This window comes from Pipistrellus kuhlii, unplaced genomic scaffold (assembly GCF_014108245.1).
Source record: "Pipistrellus kuhlii isolate mPipKuh1 unplaced genomic scaffold, mPipKuh1.p scaffold_m20_p_3, whole genome shotgun sequence".
Taxonomy (NCBI): domain Eukaryota; kingdom Metazoa; phylum Chordata; class Mammalia; order Chiroptera; family Vespertilionidae; genus Pipistrellus; species Pipistrellus kuhlii.
The window spans coordinates 181,835,876-181,856,259 of NW_023425529.1; the positions used below are offsets into that span (position 1 = coordinate 181,835,876).

Here is a 20,384-nt window from a genome sequence, read left to right on the forward strand (position 1 = left end):
GGCTGGTCTCCGCAGGGACCGTCCCTCTTGACATCCGCTCAGAGGCAATTGTAACTGTTAACCAGGCCCCGTTCACACCCGGAGGTGTGAAGCCTTGGCTTCATATATATATATATATATATTTGATTTTTCACAGAGAGGAAGGGAGAGGGATAGAGAGTTAGAAAAGTCAATGAGAGAGAAACATCCATCAGCTGCCTCCTGCACGCCCCACACTGGGGAGGTGCCCACAACCAAGGTACGTGCCTCTGACCTGAACCCAACCCGGTACCCTTCAGTCCGCAGGCCGACGCTCTATCCACGGAGCCAAACGGGTCAGGGCTGTTGGCTGCTTCTTGGGGACGGCAGCACCATGTTGGTGAGCATCGGTACTCTTCGAGTGAATTCTCATAGACAGAGCTTTCAGGTAAACAAGTTCCAGATGATGTCTCGAAAACCCAAAACAGTAGGAAGCATTGCTTATGAGAAGTGATTTTTAAAATGTGTACCCCACTGCTGTCTCAGACTCCCCAGGGTGTGGCCACATACCTTTCCTGTTCTATGGGCAAATGGTCATGTGCCTCATTGTAACTGCTTTGCTCAGGCTGCGGGGTCCCTCGGGGCTCTCCCTTTGACTATCATGGTGCCGGCATGCACGGTCAGCTCCCGGTCTGTTAGGCAAGCATCTCCAGGCCCTGGGAACCGGGGTGAACAGGCAGAATTGGTCTTGGGCTTCAGGGAGATGAGCTCTAGTGAGGCCTGGCCCGGCCCGGCCAGGCCTGAGGGGAGGAAGGAGGCTTGTGAGGAGGTGGTTTGGAGGCTCAGACCTGGAGGATGTAATTAGCCAGGGAAAAGGGACATTCCTGAGCCCGAGGACAATGATAGGTGCAGACACTGTGGCCGGACTGCAGGCTGGAGGTCCGGGAGGAAGGACGTGGAGGAAGGACGCAGTGGGCGTCAGGCAGGCCGTATTTGTGCTGTTTACTCCCTGCTCCGGCCGCAGGCCCAGAACAGATTGGGGTTGGGGTGGGGAGGGCCTCAGAGAAGCTCAGGGTGTGGCTGAGTTGAAGGAGGGATTGTTTCTGACCCGCTGGTTTCGTTTTCTATTCTGACGGTGTCCTGGCGGCTCTGGGAGAATGTAAATATGGGCACCGTGTCCTGTGTCCTCGGAGGGAGGCCAAGGCGGCTGAGAGCTCCAGCCGAGTCAGCGAGGGGAGCTGCAGGGTGTGCAGGCCCCGGATTCTACACGTTGAGGGAAAACTGTACATGAGAAACAAAAAGCAAAACCCTGACTCACGGGGCCCGTCTCTGAGCCAAGCTCTTGAAAGGCACTGGCAGCGGGAATGTTGTCCTGGAAGAAAATGAAACTGCGCTGGGAGTGCCAGCCTGGGAGCTCCGGGGACAGCTGGGGGCTGGCCTGGCCTGCCCTGCCCTGCGGGGACACAGTGGCGGGGCCTCTGGCGGCTCAGTATCCGATCAGCGTGGTCAGTGGCCGCCCAGGGGTGGCGCTCCTAACTTCTTTTTTTATTGTGGTAAAATACACATCCGTAAAATTTGCCATCTTCATCCTTTTAGTACTTCTTCTTTAAAAGTTAGATTTATCTGCCTGAACCGGTTCGGCTGAGTGGATAGAGCATCAGCCTTCGGACTGAGGGGTCCCAGGTTCGACTCCCGTCAAGGGCATGTACCTTGGTTGTGGGCGCATCCCCAGTGGAGGGTGTGCAGGAGGCGGCTGAATCGATGTTTCTGGCTCCTTATCTCTCTTCCTTCTTCTCTGTAAAAAAATTAATAAAATATATATTTTTAAAAAGTTAAGTTTTTCTGGGTGACATCGGTTGGTAGAATTATGGAAGCTTCAAGTGCATAATTCTGTGAGCCTTGTGTGCTCACCACCCAGAGTGAAATCTTCTTCCGTCACCATGTCTTTGACCCCCTTTACCCTTGATGTCCCCTCCCCTCAGGGAACCACCACACTGTGGTCCGTGTCTGTGAGTTTTGCTTGTTTGTGACAACACGGGTGCATCTTGAGAACATCCTGCTCACTTCTTTCCTTTGCTCTAACTTAACCTGTTGGTGGCTTACTCGTGATTAGATTGGGGCTGTTTATTTTCTGGGAGAATATCACAGAGCAAAGCTCTGTGTTTTGCTTTTTAAAAAATATATATATTTTATTGATTTTTTGCAGAGAGGAAGAGAGAGGGATAGAGAGAGAGAGAATCATCGATCAGCTGCCTCTTGCATACCCCCTACTGGGGATGTGCCCACAACCAAGGTACACGTCCTTGACCGGAATCGAACCCGGGACCTTTCAGTCCGCAGACCGAATCTCTATCCACTGAGCCAAATGGGTTTCGGCTGAACCTCTGTTCTTACTGCATCCTCTCAGGGGTATGTGACTTTGCCTTGTTCTTTTATTGGTGATCTTTCGGTCATTTGATTTAGGAGATATCTGCCAGGCGTCTCCATTGTGAAGTTGCTCTTTTCCCCTTTGTAATAAGGAGTATTTTGTGGGAGGTACTTTGAGACGCCGAAGGTGGCCCATTCCCCATCAACCTTTCACCCGCTGATCTTGGCGGCCATTGATGCTTCCTGGCTGAATAATTACTCTTTGATAGCTGCCAAATGGCGATCTACTTCAACCAGTGTCCCACACTTACGCGTTGGCGTTCTGCTTTATGGAAAAGCTTTCTCTTCCCCCCTTTTACTTTTTCATAGGCCCCCGTTTTAGTCCACGGGCTGTCACATCTTTTTGTCATTATTTGGATGCTCAGATCGTCTCCTATCTGGCCAGTGGGAGCCCTTTGCCTTGGCTGCTGTAGCCTCCTGAGGTTTTCCCAGCATGCTTTGAGCACCTCCTTGCTTTCTGGCTCCCCCCTCCCCGACATGGTTCAGGCCCATCCTCTGCTTTCCTTGCCCTTGCCCTGAAGTCGGCCATTTTCCCAACAAGCCCCTTTCCTTCCGTGGAGAATGGTATTTAGAAACTAAGGCTGGGGCCCGGCCTTGCTCGTCACCGTTAGAGAATGGCTTCCCCAGCCCCTCTGCCTGGACAGGGTTCGGGAGTGTGTGCTTCCAGAGGGCGAGTCCGGCTTTTCTCAAAAAGAACAGTGTCAACGCCAGGTGGGTACCTGCCTCTGCAGAACCCCACAGGCTGTTCTTGGCAGATACTTTGTTTTTACCAGACACCTGGCCACTCCCGGTGGTTTGGAGAGACTAGGACCAGCCTTGAAACGGTGTCCGTCTTGGGGGACAAATGGGTCCTCATGCACACGAACCCCTTTCCAGGTGTTCAGTGGCCATAGGTGGCTTGTGGCTAGCTTTTTAAAAAAATATATATATTTTATTGATATTTTACAGAGAGGAGGAAGGGAGAGAGAGAGAGAGCTAGAAACATCGATGAGAGAGAAACATCGACCAGCTGCCTCCTGCACACCCCCTGCCGGGGATGTGCCCACAACCAATGTACATGCCCTTGACCGGAATCGAACCCGGGACCTTTCAGTTCGCAGACCGACGCTCTACCACTGAGCCAAACCGGTTTCGGCTTGTGGCTAGCTTTTTGGGCTGGTGCGCATGTGCGTGCGTGTGTGTGTGTGTGTGTGTGTGTGTGTGTGTGTGTGTATGTGCGCAAAGTGCAAGGCTGATAGTTCACATGGGTAGCAATGTTAACGTCGGTTTCCAGCTGGAAAGGATCTGTCATCTCAGGAGGGAGGTACGTAGAAATGGAAGGGGTTCAGCGAAACCGGCCTATGGACTGTAGGTTCGATTCCGGTCAAGGGCATGTATCTTCGTTGCAGGCACATCCCCAGTAGGAGGTGTGTAGGAGGCAGCTGGTCGATGTTTCTCTCGTAGATGTTTCTACCTTTCTATCCCTCTCCCTTCTTCTCTGTAAAAAATCAATAAAATATATTTAAAAAAGAAAGAAATAGAAGGGGTTCAGCATAAGGTACGTGCGAGAGGCAGCGTGCTTACGAATTCAAGGGAAGGCTTGCTCTGGCCGCGACGGGCTGTGGAAGAGACGGCGTTTGAACAGGATGCGGAAGGATGCTTGGCTGTTTCCAGGCAGAACCTCCTTCCCGAACCTCAGGAATCTACTTGTGCCCCCAGCACCTCTCTCTGGGTACCCCAGAGACAGGTCCCATTCTGCAGATCTGAGGCGCAGTCCAGAGCTTCTCCTCTTACACCTTCCACATGCCCCGCCGCGGGGAGAGGCACCGTCACCGCCTGCTGGGGGGAGAGGGAGGGCGGGCAGGGGTCACAGAGGCCCCGTAAGTTCGTCGGAAGAGGGAAGGGCGTCAGACATGAACAAAGAAGAGTCCGCCGGCCTCCCCTCTCTTCCCCGAAGTTGGAGGCAAGACCAGTGGCGGGACCGATGGGTGAGGGCTTGAGAGGTAGGTAGCTCGCTCCTGCGGGGCCTGAACAGCTGATGAGGGAGGAGTGGAGGGCCTGCCATGAAGCTCCCGGGCCTTTGGGTTGCGATGGGGTATGAACTGTCGCATGTGAGCGGGGAGAGTGGGGGAGTGGACATCCAAGGGACAGGGAGGGGAAGAGGAAGAGAGGAGGGAAGGGAGCAGAGCTCACTGTGCAGGATGACGTGAGATGGGCCTCTCTTGGAAGGCACCCGCCCTCACAGAGGTCACGCGGTCCGTGATTCTCCAGGGCTGGCTCCCTGGACGGAGGGAGCACTGTTTCCTGGAACAGCCCGCAGGGTCCCCGCAGTGCTGAGAGCCGGGGTACTGTGTGTGTTCCGGGCACACACGTGCGGGTCACATGTCAGGTTCTCTGCCGGCCCTGGGTTGGGAGGCCGCCATCACTCTCGGGGACTAAACTCGCCCTCTTCGGGCACCAGCATCGTTTGTGGTCAGAGACAGGGTCGTTTTGGTCAAGTCACTCTGGTAATATCTCCTCAAACGGTGCAGAAAGCGCACCTAGTAGAAGGTGACCAGACGTCCCGCTTTTGGCGGGACAGCCCCGATTTTCAACAATTTGTGGACACAAATTGTTGAAAATCGGGGCTGTCCCGCCAAAAGCGGGACGTCTGGTCACCTTCACCTCGTAACAAAATTGTGGGGAGAACGGCGACTATGCAGAACTCTCCTTTGGATGACTCTTGGTGTGGGAAACTTGTTCTGCGGTATGGAAAGGCATTGTAGAACTTCAATTTCATGTGCACCTGTACTCATTGCTCATGAAATTGGCTCACCATTGGCCGCCTGTTTCCATGGCTCCGTGGGAGATGGTTGCTGACCGTGGAATCTGGGCGAGTGGGCACTGCCTCCCGGTGACAGCCCAGGGAGGTCAGAATGCCCCAGCTGAGGAAGCATCCCTGGTTCCCACGCCGGGAAGGGCTTTCTCAGTAGGTCTGGGATGGGGCAGGGATTTTTTTTTAATCCCCTCCCCCCCCCCCCCAGGCGATAACATTGCACAAACGGTTTGGGATGCTGGGGCAGGTGAATAGAAAGGTGTAGCCATGACTGTGATACGTTTAGGGTGACCGTTTGCAGCAATCCTGCCTCATCAGTCAAGGCTGGGTTTCTGAAAAGTCCAGGGCAGGAGAAGGCATGCTCGAATTGCTTAAGACCTTGAGGAAAACTGGGCTAGAGACTACAGTTCTTGAATGAATCGATGGGCGTGCATTTTTCTAGACGTAAGGATAGAAAATGCATGACGTAAGGATCACATCAGCGATACCGTGGCTATCACACACTGGGTTTCCATTGCCTACTAACTCTCCGGAAGTTTAGTAAAACTTTTAAAATTGGTTTTGCATTCGTGCGGAGAGCATGTACGCTGAGGGGCGTGCTTGACTGTGTCCGCCACGCCGTCCGCATGTGCAGTGTCGTTCTCATTTCATGACTTCATCCCCGGGCTCCCACGGGAGGATGCAGTGATCTGAATAATGTAGGCAGAGAAGGAGTACGCAGAGCCGAACGGGTGCGTCCCGAAGCCCTCCCCTCATGTACAGCCACGTTCTCTCAGCTCCGAACATGCTATTAAACGGCTCCTGCATTCCACGTGTCTGCCAGGAGCCAGTCTGGTTCTAAGGGTTTGCTCCTTCTGCTTTCCACTTTCCACCCGCCACCCACATGCTTACACACATCTGTTCACACATCTGGGGAGCAGCTCAGCCCAGAGCTGCTTTTTATACTTTTTTCTTTCTTTTTCTTTCTTTTTTTTTTTTTTACTACAGTGCCAGTATAATATAAAATTGGAACAAACGTTTAATGAAACAGTGCTCACTCTTTGTTTTGTTTTGTTTTGTTTTGTTATGGTAATTCTCACCTAAGGATATTCTTTCCATTGACTTTTTTTTTTTTTTTTAAGAGAGTGGAAGGAAGGGAGTGGAAGGAACTGAGGCACACAAGGTTAAGTAACTGGCCCAAGGTTACTTATTTTTAAGAGACAGAGAGAGGAAAAACATCAATGGGAGAGAGATACATTGGCCGGTTGCCTTCCCCACTTGCCCTAACCAGCACAGGGGGTTGAGCCTGTAACTGGGGTACATACCCTTGACCAGAATCAACAACCTTTCAGTCTGCTGGCTGAGACTCTAACCACTGAGCTGAACCAGCCAGGGCGAAATGCTCACTCTTATTTGGCAGATTCTGTAGTTCCACCCTGTATTCTCGCACACTAACATGAAACTGCTGACCGACCCAGGAAATTGATTTCATGACGCACCCCCTTACCCTCCCCATCCCCGATGCATTGCAACCTGAGGTTTGGTGAACATTGGTCTAGACTAGAGGCTTTTGGCATGTATCTCCGGGGTCAGGTGGACCTGTGTTTGAATCCTTGCTTTACCTCTTAATAGCTCCACAGCTTGGTAAATAGTGTTATGTACTCATCTGTAAGAGGGAGTAGGAGCTGTACTCATGTAGCTGGTGTGAAGATGGAGTGAAATAGCACAGGGAGAGCACTTGGCCTCAGGTCTGATTCCTAGGAAACACTTGAACGGATGTGATGATGATGATGAGGAGGAGTTTTCAGTTTTCAACTCCAGTTTCCTCTCATCCAAGTAATTTTGTGCTGACATTCTTGCTTTTGCTAAAAAGGCACACACAAGTCAGTGAGGAGTGGAGAATGTCAGAAAGAGGACCTTGTGTTATGGGAGGGGTTACCGTGAATCTTGGGAAAATTACTACTGGGAGTTGCTGTTCCATTCCTGCAGGTGGACTGCCACTTATGCGTGTTTCCTGTGCGTTCCCACAGCCACCAACCTGCGCCCACGCAGTCACTTCCAGCGCCTCTCCTCGCCTCCCTTTGCCCCTGGACCAAGAGCTGCTTGCTTTATGACAGTGACCCCTGGCTGCCTGGAAGGTTTAGTAGCCTCTGCAAACAAGCTCCGCCTCTAGCTGGGCATCTGAGACCTCCCGGAAGGACCTGGGTTCAAATCTTGCTTGTTCATCTGAGGGCTAGGACACATTTTTCCTTTGTCACCATTTCAAGCTATACTTCGCCTCGTCCCTAAAAATGGGGATGGAAATATTAATATTTAACTGATTCGGGCTGCTGGGAGGGCGAGCGATGGTTTATGTGAAACATCCAGGTGGGCCTCCAGGCGCCCGCTCACTCTTACGAAGCTCCTCCATGTTAGTGTCACAGTCACGTGCTCTGCCCAGAGCATCACGCACGCCGCCCTCCATCCTGCTTTGGCCGTGGACACCAGCCTTTGCCTCCCTGGCTTGCTTGCTCCCTGCTCTCTGCCTGGGCAGTTCCTCACCATTCTATAAGCTCTTTTCCATAAGCGTTCCCTTACGGGCCCATCTAAGACTGATTGGCGTATTCCTTATGATCTAGTTCACTTAGCTGGCCATTAGCCCCAGGCTGCCTTCTGACCTCTAGTGCAGTCTTTTATTGTTATAATTATGGTATTACTCGCTACCTTTATAGGGTTACGTCTCATATCCCCAATTAACTTAGGAATTCCTTGAGGGTAGTGAGCATGTCGTGCACATCTTGGAATCCTCCATTGCTTTTAGCCCAGTATTTTGTTTTTTGTGTGTGTGTGTGTGTGATAATACATGTGTAGTATATATTTGTTGGTATATGTGGATGACTGGCTACTGCAGACAATAAGCGCCGTAGGAGAAGAGGGTCCAGTGTTTGGAGTTGTGAGAGGAGGTATCATGATGAGCACAGAGTTGAGCTAGCTTTTGTTGGGGCGTCACATTGCCGTAGGACCATCACATTGGTAAGATGGGTGAGCACATGGCTATGAAGGGCGGGCTATTAGGTGACGGGAATCCTCACTGTTTATGTAAAGGAAATGATACAGTTGCCAGAGACGGAGCCACGCACTGCTGTGGTCAGCTTCTGTGACACAGGCCCCAGCGTTAGCCCTGGGCTGAGCTTCCAGGGGCCCATACTGTTGCCTTCACTCCTGCCCAGTGTTGACCTGTCTCCTGTGACTGTGGAGGCATCATCTGTCCCCTGTCCCTGATGAGCTGTGGGGCTACTGGAAGAACATTCTCTAAGCTTTTCCCTGATGCCTTTATTTCCTCTTCATTCTGGAAGGAAACTTTGGCTGCATTTAAATTTTTGAATAGCAGTTACTTTCGTTCAGTCCTGTAAAGACATCTTCCCATTGTCTCCGGCCTTCCATTGTTCATGTTGAGTAGTCACTGTAAGGCTCCCTCTGTCAGCCAAGGATTTTATTATCTCACATCTAGCAGGGAGGGTGAGACGTCTCTTGAATAGACCGTGAACATGATTTAGGTGGCATTTTAGGAAGATGAATATGTCAGCGATACACAAAACAGGGAGGAGCTGGAAAAGGCTCAGGAAGAAGAACCGTTTTTACAAGCCCATCCCAACTGCTTCCTGAAGTGGGGAGAGAGCAGCGGTGAGGGCTGCTGAGCCCCTGGGCGTCCGTTTCAGACACACCCAAAGGAGTCTGGGCGTCCCTACTTATGAGCAAACTGCCTCTAATCACTTCCCCAGTTATCCTCTCATCTGTAATATGGGGTAATAAAGTTCCTCCCTTGCAGGATTGTAAGAGTAAAGGAGAAACTCCTAGGAAATCCTGGTTTCGGTGCTGGCCTAGAGTAAGTGCCCAATAAGGAGGGGCCATTGCTATTTCTATACCGAGATACAAGCCCTTGTTCCTTTAGATTAAAATCCAGGATCACTGTGAACGCCGCTAACGAGGCATGGTTAACTTTATGGGGGGCGCGCCTCACAGGATGTGTGAATTCACACCCTGTATGTCACAGTGACCAGCTGCGTGCCTTCATGGAGCAGCCCTGAGGCCAGTCATCGTCCAGATACCTGCCGGGCCCTGAGACGATTTGTAGCATGAGGCCATGGGTTTGAAGATGACCCCAACACGCAGAGGTGTCCTGAGAGCTGATTTCAGGAAGTGCCTGTTGCCAGGCTGGAGGGTGGCTACTTCATATTTTAGATTTGTAGAGTCCTGAAATGTCAGCATGTCAGCATTTCTCTCTTAAAACCAACACAGTGCGCAAGATGAGAAGCTCACCAAACAGAGAGATCAGATAAGGAGCCTGCATGTTACACAAGGATTCCTAGAATCTTAGATAACCCCGAAAGTTATCTTTTTGAAACCTCTCTTTTTTTTTTAGACGATCAAAGCGTGGGCTAGAACGAGGGAGTGACTGGCCGTAGTAACGGCAACGTCAGGACTGCACACCGGTGTTCTGTTTCCGGCTGTATTTTGACTCTCTGGGCCTTTTCTACCAGTTCCATACCTTCTTTAGCTTGATTCAAGATTCATGTGGCTGGGGTATTGGTGCCCGTGGGAACCTTGCCTGGTAGAAAGAAGACTGACCTGTCAATCAGTTGGAATCTCATTGATGGAAGCGAGGAAATACAGGCCACGCGAGCCTCTTTCCTCGGTATGCTCAGTACTCGGTCTCCTGCCCCCCAGGACTGTCTCCCCAGTCTCTTAGTCTCCGGAAATAGGATATATTCCTGGTGCAAACTACTTGATGAGTTTATAATGTCAGGCTCATTGTAGAACTCCACCTTCGCTTTCTTTCACAGAATGAAGAGCGCGTGCTCAAATTCGTAGAGTCACGAGGGATCTGTGTCGAATGCGCTCTTTCTCATTTGTGTCAAGTGCCAACACCAAGTCATCCGTTACCTGTCCAGGGTGGGAGGTGGGGCCTGGCTATAAAATGAGTAAAAAAGAGGAAGTGCCTTCGTGTAAATCGGTTGGCTTTTCATTGTGTATCAGCAGGGATGTCCCGGCTGTTAAACAAAACACCACATGGTCATATATAAGTCACTTTGGTTACTTGGTGTTAATAATTCACACTCATGTGGACCACAGCTCGAGATGACAATCCCTGGAAGTTGCTTTATTAATCACTGTAGGTATGAAGACTTGGAGAAAATATCAGCGGTTATACTCTGAGAGTCATTGACATGTTCAATGTTGTTCTGTGGGATGATCAGCTTGTCCTGTGGTTATACAGAAGATGGCTGATAGTAAGCAAGTCAATAAAATGATTCTCTGAGAATAAGAAAAAAATGAACCTGAAATAAGTGAGCTCTTCATAGCAGTTTCCCTTTCTGGTGAGACACTTGCTGTCTTTGCTTTCCCTAAAAACCCTCTTGTACTTAATGACAGTCATGATTAAAGATGTAGGAAAAACTTTACACGTGTGATTTCTGTCCTATTTTGATGAGCGATAAGCTTCCAAGTTTGACTGAGTTGCATCCTGGGTAGAAAGGCTTAGTATGGCCGAAACCGGTTTGGCTCAGTGGATAGAGCATCAGCCTGTGGATTGAAGGGTCCCAGGTTCCATTCTGGTCAAGGGCATGTACCTTGGTTGCGGGCACATCCCTGGTAGGGGGTGTGCAGGAGGCAGCTGATTGATGTTTCTCATCGATGTTTCTAGCTCTCTATCCCTCTCCTTTCCTCTCTGTAAAAAATCAATAAAATATATTAAAAAAAAGAAAAGAAAAAGAAAGACTTAGTATGCACTAAGGCTTGGGCCAACACAGAGATGAAGCAGCTGCGTTTGGCACTGTGTTTGGTGGGGCTAGTTTGCCAGAATGACCAGACTTCGTAGGAAGTCACAGAAGAGCCGGTGACTTGTAAACGTACGAGCTCATCCACAGCCTCAGTGTGGGCCGAGGACCTGGGGCTTGTTCGTCAGAGACCTTACCTGGACTTAGCGAACGGAGATCCATCTGCACAGGAGAGAGGGTAAAGCACTGCTCTGGATTTCGTCATCGGCTCTCACCTTCACTGTTAATCAAGCTGACTGTAGACCCACCTGAGTCTCCAGTTCCTCTGCAGCCGTGGGAAGACGGGCAGCACCCTAGGAGTGGCTCTCCCAGGCCTGCAGGGTCAGCCTGCCTCTGGCATCTTTCCTGTTCCTGATTGTCTTCTGGCTGCTGGGCCTCCTGCCTGGGTCTTCGAGAGTCTCCCCTTCCTTCTCACGACCTCGGGGCGCCTTCACCTGCGGCCTAGGGTGGGCCCCTGCACCTTAGTCAGCCTGCCTCTGCGTTGTGTCCTCGGGCAGCCTTCACACAGTACCGCAATCGGCGGCCCAGGGGGACAGTTTTCCCTTCACAGCTTTGGAGGACAGAAGTCCAGATCCGGTCAGTAAGAGGAACGTGCTTATAGGGCAGTGCTCTCTCCGACGGTGCTCTCTTCCCTTCCTTACCTTTCAAGCGGCTCTCCAGCCTCTGCCCTCGCTGGCCCCCTTCCCGCCGTCTGTGTGCTCACGTGGCCCTCTCCGTGTGTGTCTCGTCCAAATTCCCCTCCTTCTGCAAGGACCTTCGGTTCCCGTGAGGCTCTGATCACAGCATTTGCAATCGGCAATCAGCAGCCATGTTCTGGGTGTGCGTCTGTGTGAAGGCTCCTCATTTAACCACGGTTGGTTCCCTGACATTGAACTTGCAGCCAACAACACTGACTCGGGCCTGAGAGGCACACACTTGCTCCACACGTCATCCCTGCCGGCTGTTTCAAACAGTAAAACCGCCAATGCAGAGCAGAGAAACGCTGCACGAAATAGGCAGCGAGAAGGACACTCGTTTACAGAGTGAGCGGGAATGAGGCAGAATGCCATCTTTTTTTTTTTTTTAATAAATTTTTATTGTTCATATTATTACAAATGTTCCTTTCCCCCCCTTCTCACCCCACCCTCTGCCCTTTCCCCACCCCCCATTGTCCTCATCCATAGGTGCACAGTTTATGTTCAGTCTCTTCCCACATCCCCCTCTCCCTTTTTCCCCAAGAATAAACAGTTCACTCCCCTTCCATACCTCTGCAGAATGCCATCTTGATCTGGGCGTTCGTTACACATACATTTTAGTGAGTAGACGACTTTGCAAATATGCAATCCGCAAATAACGAGGCTGACTGGACCTCCTCATGGAAGCTTTTGTTTCAAAGTCAGAAAGCTTTTTGAAACATTTCAGGTGACCATCTTCCCCCCTAAATGGATATTTGTGGCGGAGGGGAAAGGAGGGAAGGACATAGCATATGATTATAACGATGGAGCGGAAGCAGGGCCGTTTTCACATCCCTGTCATTTTCCGCATTGCTAAGTTTGGATACACCAGGACGGCATGGTCCGAAGCAGTTCTGCTTGTCACGTTGTCCCCTCTGAAAAGCTTGTGATGACTGTAGCTACTCCTCAGGGTGCTCCTCCCTTTACTCCCGGTACTGCTCTGGACCCAGCTGCCCCCTCTCTGCACCCCCAGATCTTGAGACCGGGTTGGCGCTCCTCCCCCGGTTGGGCAGAGCCCTCCCAATGGCCAGGCGCCCAGGAGGGTCTTCCGTGGACATCTCCTCCCAGTGCTCCCCTGTAGCTCCTCCTCATTCTGCAAACAGGGCTCTGTGTGGTGTGACAGTCTCTGCTTCCCGGTCTTCTGTTAGGTAGGAATGTCTTACCTTTCCTGCTGCTGGAATATCCTTCTCGGTGAGTGCTCTGTGAACAGGTGGATAGGTGACTGACAGGAAGGACTTGAGAACCACGGAGAGCAGCTGTATTTGGGGCTCCTTGTGGCCGTTGCACGTCCTTCTGGACTGTCCTTGAGGTTCCTTTCCCTCGTCTCAAAGGGTGGTGACCAGAGGAGTGGATGGAGCCCGTGTGCAATGCCACCCAGCTAGGCTGATCTTAACTGGCCTGGGTCTTGTATTGAAGGTCTCCGGGGTGGAGGGCTTTGTAGGGTCCTAAAAGGTGGAGTTCCTACTCTCAGAGGCCTTACCGTTCGGTTGGGAAGGAAGCGTGCACACAGTGGGAAGTTCATAGAGTTGGGTAAGAATAAAGACAGCTTACAATAGCTTTCCTAAAGCCATGCTTGATTTTCAAGTGAGTGTGTAAGACCAGTGAGCAGTGTGGAAGTCGCAGGAAGAGATATTCCTCTAGGCTGGTGTGGACGGGCAAGGCCCGTGGAGAAAGGAGGGTGGGAGCTGGGTCTTGGAGAGAGGCTGAGGGTTGGCAAGGTCCGGAAAAGAGGAGAGAGGGCATGGTCTGGGAAAGTAGGAGGCGTCTGCAGCCTTAAGTGCATCCGAACTGGGAAAGATGTACCTGGGAGAGACGAGCTCTAGAATTCCGTTCTAGAATTGATTAGGCTCTATCCGGGTCACACAAAGATGCTAGCACTCGGGCAGAGCTGGAGGCAGGGCATCCAGGAGGGAGGACATCCTTTGGGAGCTGGAAGAGGGAGTTAATGAGGCTTTGATCATCTCAGCCCAAGTTTATCTGAATGGAGAGGGAATGGGTAAAAGAAAGACAGCTAAGGGTGGAAAGAGGGTTATGTCACACTGTCCCCCAGTCCTATAGTATGGAGGCTTGACCTGGCATCATCTTGGCTTTTGAATCCGCACTAAATTGAAATTATTATGTAAATAGGATGACTGAGTGGGTAACAATGCAATGTTAGTGATTCTACTTTGGCTGTATGTTGATGGGCATGGGAAAGCTGCCTCCAGGGCATCCAGGAGGGAAGAGCACTGTGTGAGCGGGCAGAGGAAAGGTGTTGAGCCACCGGACAGCTTTCAGAGGGAAGGCCAGCTGGAGGAGAGGACGGATGGTGTCAGGAAGGGGAGGGGGCAGTGAAGAGGATCTCTGTGGGAGTGAGTGAGTGCCCACGTTCACAGAAAGCAAGGCTGAGCCAGAGCAAGGCGCTGCGAGCGCTGAGGGGAGCTGGGATCTGTCAGGAGGGACCTTGGACCCAGTGAACTGATCCCTTTAGAGCTTTCAAGTGGCAGTGTTGGGGTTCAGAGCATTTCTGTAGCCCTAACATCCCAAAGGAATCAATTGGTTGTAATGTCTTTCCCACAACAACGGTTTTGCACCGTCCCTGTTGGTCCTGGGAGGATGATACCCACAGGTGTACAGTACTGGCGCTCTGAATGCTGGTGTGTGCTGGTAACCTGGCTGGGAGGGGGCGAGACCTAGCCTTAGGTGGGGTCACTCAGGTGTTGGGCTCTCTGGGTGGCTGAGTTTCTGTGGGAGCCTCTCAGCTGAGAGCCTGCTTGGCCAGCAGCACTGCCCCACGGAGACAGCCCCTCTGGAACCACATAGCTACACGAACAGGGGCCAGTGGCTTGAGGGTGGAGCCCCTGAATATGCCTCCCTTTCCGGGCCTCGGACACAGGTTATGGGATTACGAGGAAGGGGACAGCAGAAGGGGGTCAGGCTGGCATGGACAAGATAGTCATTAGCACCAGCGCCTCATGTGGATTGTCTCTCCGCAGACGGGCACCATGCCGGTGGAGAGGATGCGCATGCGCCCGTGGCTGGAGGAACAGATCAACTCGAACACGATACCAGGGCTGAAGTGGCTGAACAAGGTGAGTGCGCCAGTGTGTGTGAGTGTGCATGCATGTATGCGAGCGCGTGGGTGTATATATGTGCACATGTGTGTATGTCTATGAGTATGTATGTCTGTCTCTCTGTGTGAATGTGCGTGTGTGTGAGTGCATGTGTGTGCACATGAGTGTACGTATGTGCGAGTGTGTGCCTGATCCTTACTAAAGCAGGTCCATGTGGACCTCTGAAAGTAAAATTGTTCTTTGTGTTCACAATCTTATGCTTGTTAATTGTAAGAACCAACCGAGCGAAATTGACCATAAAAACATCAAGTGGCTGTGTGACAGTCTGTGTCCTCGTCTCAGACGGTGGCCCCCCTCGCCTTGCGGTGACGGCTGGCGCTGGCATTCCGGCGACCGCTGGCGGTGGCCTCTCTCTGTGCTTGCGGGGCCTCCTCCCTCAGACTGCCTGCTCCTCCTGGCTCTCCGGGCCAGAGGATGGGAGGCTCGAGGGTGTCATGTGGGGAATGGGGAGTATTCATTGGTGTCCAGTATTTTCTATGTGAAGAGAACTTTGGTTTTTGTCTTTTAAAAAAGTCTTCTCTTATACTGTTTTTTTTTTATTTTATCATTTCTCTTTTTTTTAATTTTTCAATTACATTCGACATTATATTAGTTTCAGGTGTGCAGCCTAGAGGTTTAAAACGACGTCTCTTTGTAGTGAAACTCTGTTTGTGTGCCAACCTGTCCTAACAAGTAAGCATTCTACCATTTACACTCCTCACCCATATACGTAAACACTTCTTATTGATCCTTCTCAAACTCTCCATTTCATGGATCCTAACTGGTAGGGGTGAATCAGGAAGACAGTATCTGTAAAAGATAAGAAACACCTGAAATTATATAGTTAAAATTCAGAAAAGCAACTAAGTATAATAGATTACTAGAGGCCTGGTGCACGAATTCGTGCACAGGTAGGGCTCAGCCTGCCTGCCTCGATGGTGGTTGATCTGGGCCAGGCCAGCAGTGGGGAGGGGACATGGGAGCTTGGCTGGTCGGCCCCACCCCTGATTGGGGTGTGGAGGCTGATTGGGGTGGGCCAGCTGGGGCAGGGAGGACGTGGGAGGTTGGCTGGCCTGCTTATCCCCCGGATTGGGGTGGGGGTGGGGGTTGACCTGGGGCAGGGCCAGCTGGAGGGGAAGGGACATGGGAGGCTTGCTGGCCTGCCCTGCCCCTGATCGGGCAGGTTGGCTGGCCACAGTGGGTATCATAGCAACCGGTTGTTCTGGTTGTTCTGGTCATTCCGGCATTCTAGTCGCTGGCTTTTTATATATATAGATGCCTTCTTTGAGAGGGCCTGAGGGAGGTTTCTCTCCCACTACCAGGGATATTGCAGTTCTTCTGAGCAAGTTTCTTTGTCCTCCTCTACCTCCCGCCTCGTCTTTAATCTTAAGGACACACTGACTCATTTAGCCTGTCAGTCTTTAGCTCTATATCACGTGCCAAGAGTGGAGAACCCAATTGGGCCACTTCTAACAGGTGTACAGGTATTGCAGTATTGTTGTTTTAAACTATCCTAATACTATCACTCCTGGCCTCATTTGATCGTTTTAGATACCTCTCAGATCTTACATTTTTTGTTCCTTTTCTCTCATTCACTTTTTTTTTTTTTTTTTTTTTTTTTGCTAATTTTTAATCTAATGGTATTGTATTTGAATGTGTTTGTTTAAGTGAGTTGTTTTAGAAACAAGATGGGGTATGAAGTAAATTGGAATGACTTAAGGAAACCATGTGACCATTTCATGTGACCTGAATGGGGCCTTGTCTGGGGCCAGTAACTTTTTATTACGCGTCTTTGCAAACTCAGATAGTATATTTGAATGGCCCAAGGACTGGACAGAATAGTGTAGTGCATTTCCATCTAGATTTAGTAATGCACATCTCCATTTAACAATTACCAACGTTTTGTGTTATCTGTGTGTGTGTGTGTGTGTGTGTGTGTGTGTGTGTATGCTTATGTGTGTGTGGTTTTACAGAGCAACTCCCTGACAGTGTACACCTATAAGACTTAACATTTTCTCATGTCTTCATAATACTGCTGTCCATGAGGAAAATTAACCATAAGTTTTTAGTATCATGCCATGAGTACTCCCAAAATATCTTTTTACAGTCGATTTGTTCAATCAGAATCCAAAAGATGTCCCCGTGTTGTGTTTGGTTGTGTGACTCGAAGTCCCTCTTGGTTGTGGACAGTGTGCCCTCCTTGGTTGCCCTCTTGCCATTGGCTTGTTGAGGGGCCAGCTCGGTTCTGGGTCGTTCCAGGTGGTTCCCTGGGCCAGTTCTAGAGGGAAGGAGAAGGCAGTCGCAGCCAGGCCCACTCTTTCTTAGCAGCTCCCGTCATGCCCACTCGGGCTCTCGATGTTGGTGTTTCATCCTGGAGGTCTGCCTGGACCCAGCGGGGAGTCCATACTTTTCCCTGCTCTTCCCTGAGAGCAGGCTTGTGCTTGTGTAACTGTCAGGCTACCTCGGAACAGGTAAGGAGTTCAAACAAAAATAGCAAAGGAAACAAGAACGTCTTATATAAACATTGGGGGAAAGGAGAGGCAGAGGGAGATGAGAGAACTGGTTTCCACGTGAGGTCGAGGCCTGATGGTTCTGCATTGCGCGAGGTCATCTTAAATGTGCTTCCCAACTCAAGCAGTGCGCCTCTCTCCTGCCCTCAGAGGTAGACACGGGTGGGCTCTGGTCCTCCCAGTCCTTCCGTACACGGTGTGAGCGCCCACCACCTGTGCGGGCTGGGCACTCAGGGCCACTGAAGCGCATGCTGATGTCACGGTCTGCACAGATGCAGCCCAGTGCCACCCCTGTCCCATAGAACACAGGGATCTATGACCAGATGGTTATTGGTCAGAATCTCTTCCAGTTTTAAAATGAATTTCACCTTTACCTTTCAACATGGTCTTTTTGAAAAAAGAGATGTGTGATGCATTTATTAGTGGCTTATTTAAAAGTTCCATGTAGGAATTATTTATTTATTACTGATTTCAGAGAGGAAGGGGGAGGGAGAGATAGAGACATCAGTGATGAGAGAGAATAATGGTTCAGCTGCCTCCTGCACGCCTCCTATAGGGGATCAAGCCCAGGACCCGGGCATGTGCCCTGGCTGAGAACCGAACAGTGACCTCCTGGTTTAAAGGTCAACACTCAACCACTGAGCCCCACTGACCAGGCCCATGAGGTTGTTCTTTAATTTATCAATTTAAAGTGTTTTTTTTAATTTATCATTTAAAAGTGGCATTAAGTACATTCACAATATTATGCAACCATCGCCAGTGTCTAATTCCAAACTTTCCCATCACCTGAAAAGGAAACACAATGCTTACTTTTCACGTGACCACTCCCATGCCCTTCCCCAGCTCATGGCAACCACGGATGTGCTTTCTGTGTATGTGGATTTGCCTGGTTCATGCAATATGTGGCATTGGTGTCTGGCTTCTTTCTTTTTTCTTTTTCTTTTTTGAGTTCTAATCTTTAAAAAAATTTTTTTTTCTTTATTGGTTAAGGTATCACCTATTTGTTCTCATCCCCCCATTCCCATCTCCCACTCCTCCCCACTCATCCCCCCCCCCCCCCCATTGTCCTTGACCACTGGTTAGGCTCATATGTATGCATGGCTTCTTTCACTTAGCACAGTGTTTGCCAGGTCCCCCTGTGTTGCCATGCGTGTGTGTCAGCACTGCTTTCCTTCCGGGGATGAAGAAGGCTCCCGGTTATGCAGTGTGTGCACATGCGCCGTTTTCTTACCCGTCCATCCGTTGATGGACAGGGGGGTTGCTGCTGCCTTTCCGCTGTTGTGAGTAGCTCAGCAATGAACTTGCACGTATGAACTTGCAGCTGTGAACTTGCACATTTGCTTGATCACCTATTTGTAATTCTTCGGGGATGCGTCCGGGAGCGGAGTCACGGGGCCACGTGGTGACTCCGTTGACCACTTTGAGGAACAGCCAATGTGTGTTCCGCAGCAGCCGCCCCAGTTCCCCTCCCACCAGCCTGTGTGGCCATTCCAGTTCCTTCACTTCGTTACCAGCCCTTAGGATGCTGTTGTGTGTTTGCTCTGGCATCCTCGTGGCTGTGAAGTGGCATCTCGTTGTTCCAATTGGCAGGTCCCCGAGGAGGGGTGGTGTCGAGTCATTCTTCATGTGCTTATTGGCCACTTCTTTGGTCTCTTTGGGCCCTGGGCCCATTTCATGAGGCTCTGTGGTGGAGGATTGCTCAGTTCAGTCGTTGCTTTGGTAGCTTCATGCTTTGGGCCCAGTTTCTGGGACAGAGATCGCCAACCTTTCGGACCTCTGTTCTGGGAGACAGTATAGCTGTGTAGCTGTGTGTGTGTGTGTGTGTGTGCGTGTGCGCGCGCGCGCGCGTGCGTGTGGATGTGTGGGTGTGTATGTCTGTGTGTGTGTACACAATTTCCTGCACGCAGGCAGATGCTTGAAAAGATCCACTTGTGAGAATCAGTTCTGTGTCTTACGAGATGGATTTCAGATTGTGTCCCACAGAATGCGTTTGACGTAGGGAAAAAAAAAAAAAAAAAAAAAAGCAACAGCCAGTTCCTGCAGGGCCCCTGTCTGGAAGCACAGACTTTAGATTCTGGTTGGCTCTTGAGGAAGCCTTCTGTCCTCGAAGTTGGTTCCTTTTTGTGTGAACGTCGAGCCTGCGTTAGGTGACTTCCTTTGGGGTTTTCGTCCGCATGGAGCGATCCAGGGCCGCTCAGCCGCTCCGGCCCGGCCCTTCGGGAGGTGGCTGACGTGAGACACCGCAGTCTCGGTGAAGACACAGCGAACAGAACGGGTTAACGAAAATCTCCCACTTTCGGTTCTCCTTTACTCACTGAGTTGTAAACACAGCAGGATTTCCCCCGTGAACAGCTTTTGGGGAACTCTCAAATGTCCTGGAATCCTCTGGTTCAGGCTGTGCAGTTGGTTCTGTGCTCAGGCACCGAGCCCTTTCGAGTCGGCAGGACCCTTTCTGTTTTCACTGTGAAATGGTGGAAGATCCCTACCAGCACTTTCCTGCCTGTGTGTCCTGTGGAGACCTCAGACCTGGAAACAATCAAACTGACCTAAGAACTTAAAAATTTTCCAGGCATTTTTCCTGCCTGGCTGGTGTGGCTCAGTGGTTGAGCGTCGACCTATGAACCAGGAGGTCACGGTTCGATTCCTGGCCAGGGCGCATGCCCATGTTGTGGGCTCCATCCCCAGGAGGGGGCATGCAGGAGGCAGCTGATCAATGATTCTCTCTCGTCATTGATGTTTCTATGTCATCCTCCCTCTCTCTTCCTCTCTGAAATCAATAAAATTATATTAAATGCAATTCAGTGTCCATAGGATCCAAGTCAGCAGGTTCTCCTGTGAAACTAGAAATCTCATACATCTGAGTACCAGAGGTGAGGGATGCTGTGATGCGACTGAAGATGGGCATTTAGACACTTATTGTCCTAAGTTCCTTGGCTAAATAATTTACTTCCATTCCTCAGCTCCTTCAACTGAGAATCGGAAGCAATAACACACATGTAGCTCATTAGGTTGTTGCAGAAATCAGAAGCGAGACCATGAGAGCATGTGTCGTCATATGTAAGGTGCCAGGGGACCTGGGAGGCCACTGGTGCTGC

At 50.7% G+C, this 20,384-nt stretch overlaps 1 protein-coding gene across 4 annotated transcripts in view; it reads left to right on the forward strand.

Moving 5' to 3' along the window:
* IRF2 (interferon regulatory factor 2) overlaps positions 1-20,384 on the forward strand; it is a 73,143-nt gene that overhangs the window by 20,863 nt on the left and 31,896 nt on the right. For all 4 annotated transcript variants that reach the window (XM_045588971.1, XM_036456834.2, XM_036456835.2 and 1 more), the window contains exon 2: positions 14,663-14,758. In XM_045588971.1, coding sequence (XP_045444927.1) covers positions 14,672-14,758 — 87 coding nt within the window. In that variant the 5' untranslated portion in view covers positions 14,663-14,671. The remainder of the gene's footprint in view (positions 1-14,662; positions 14,759-20,384) is intronic.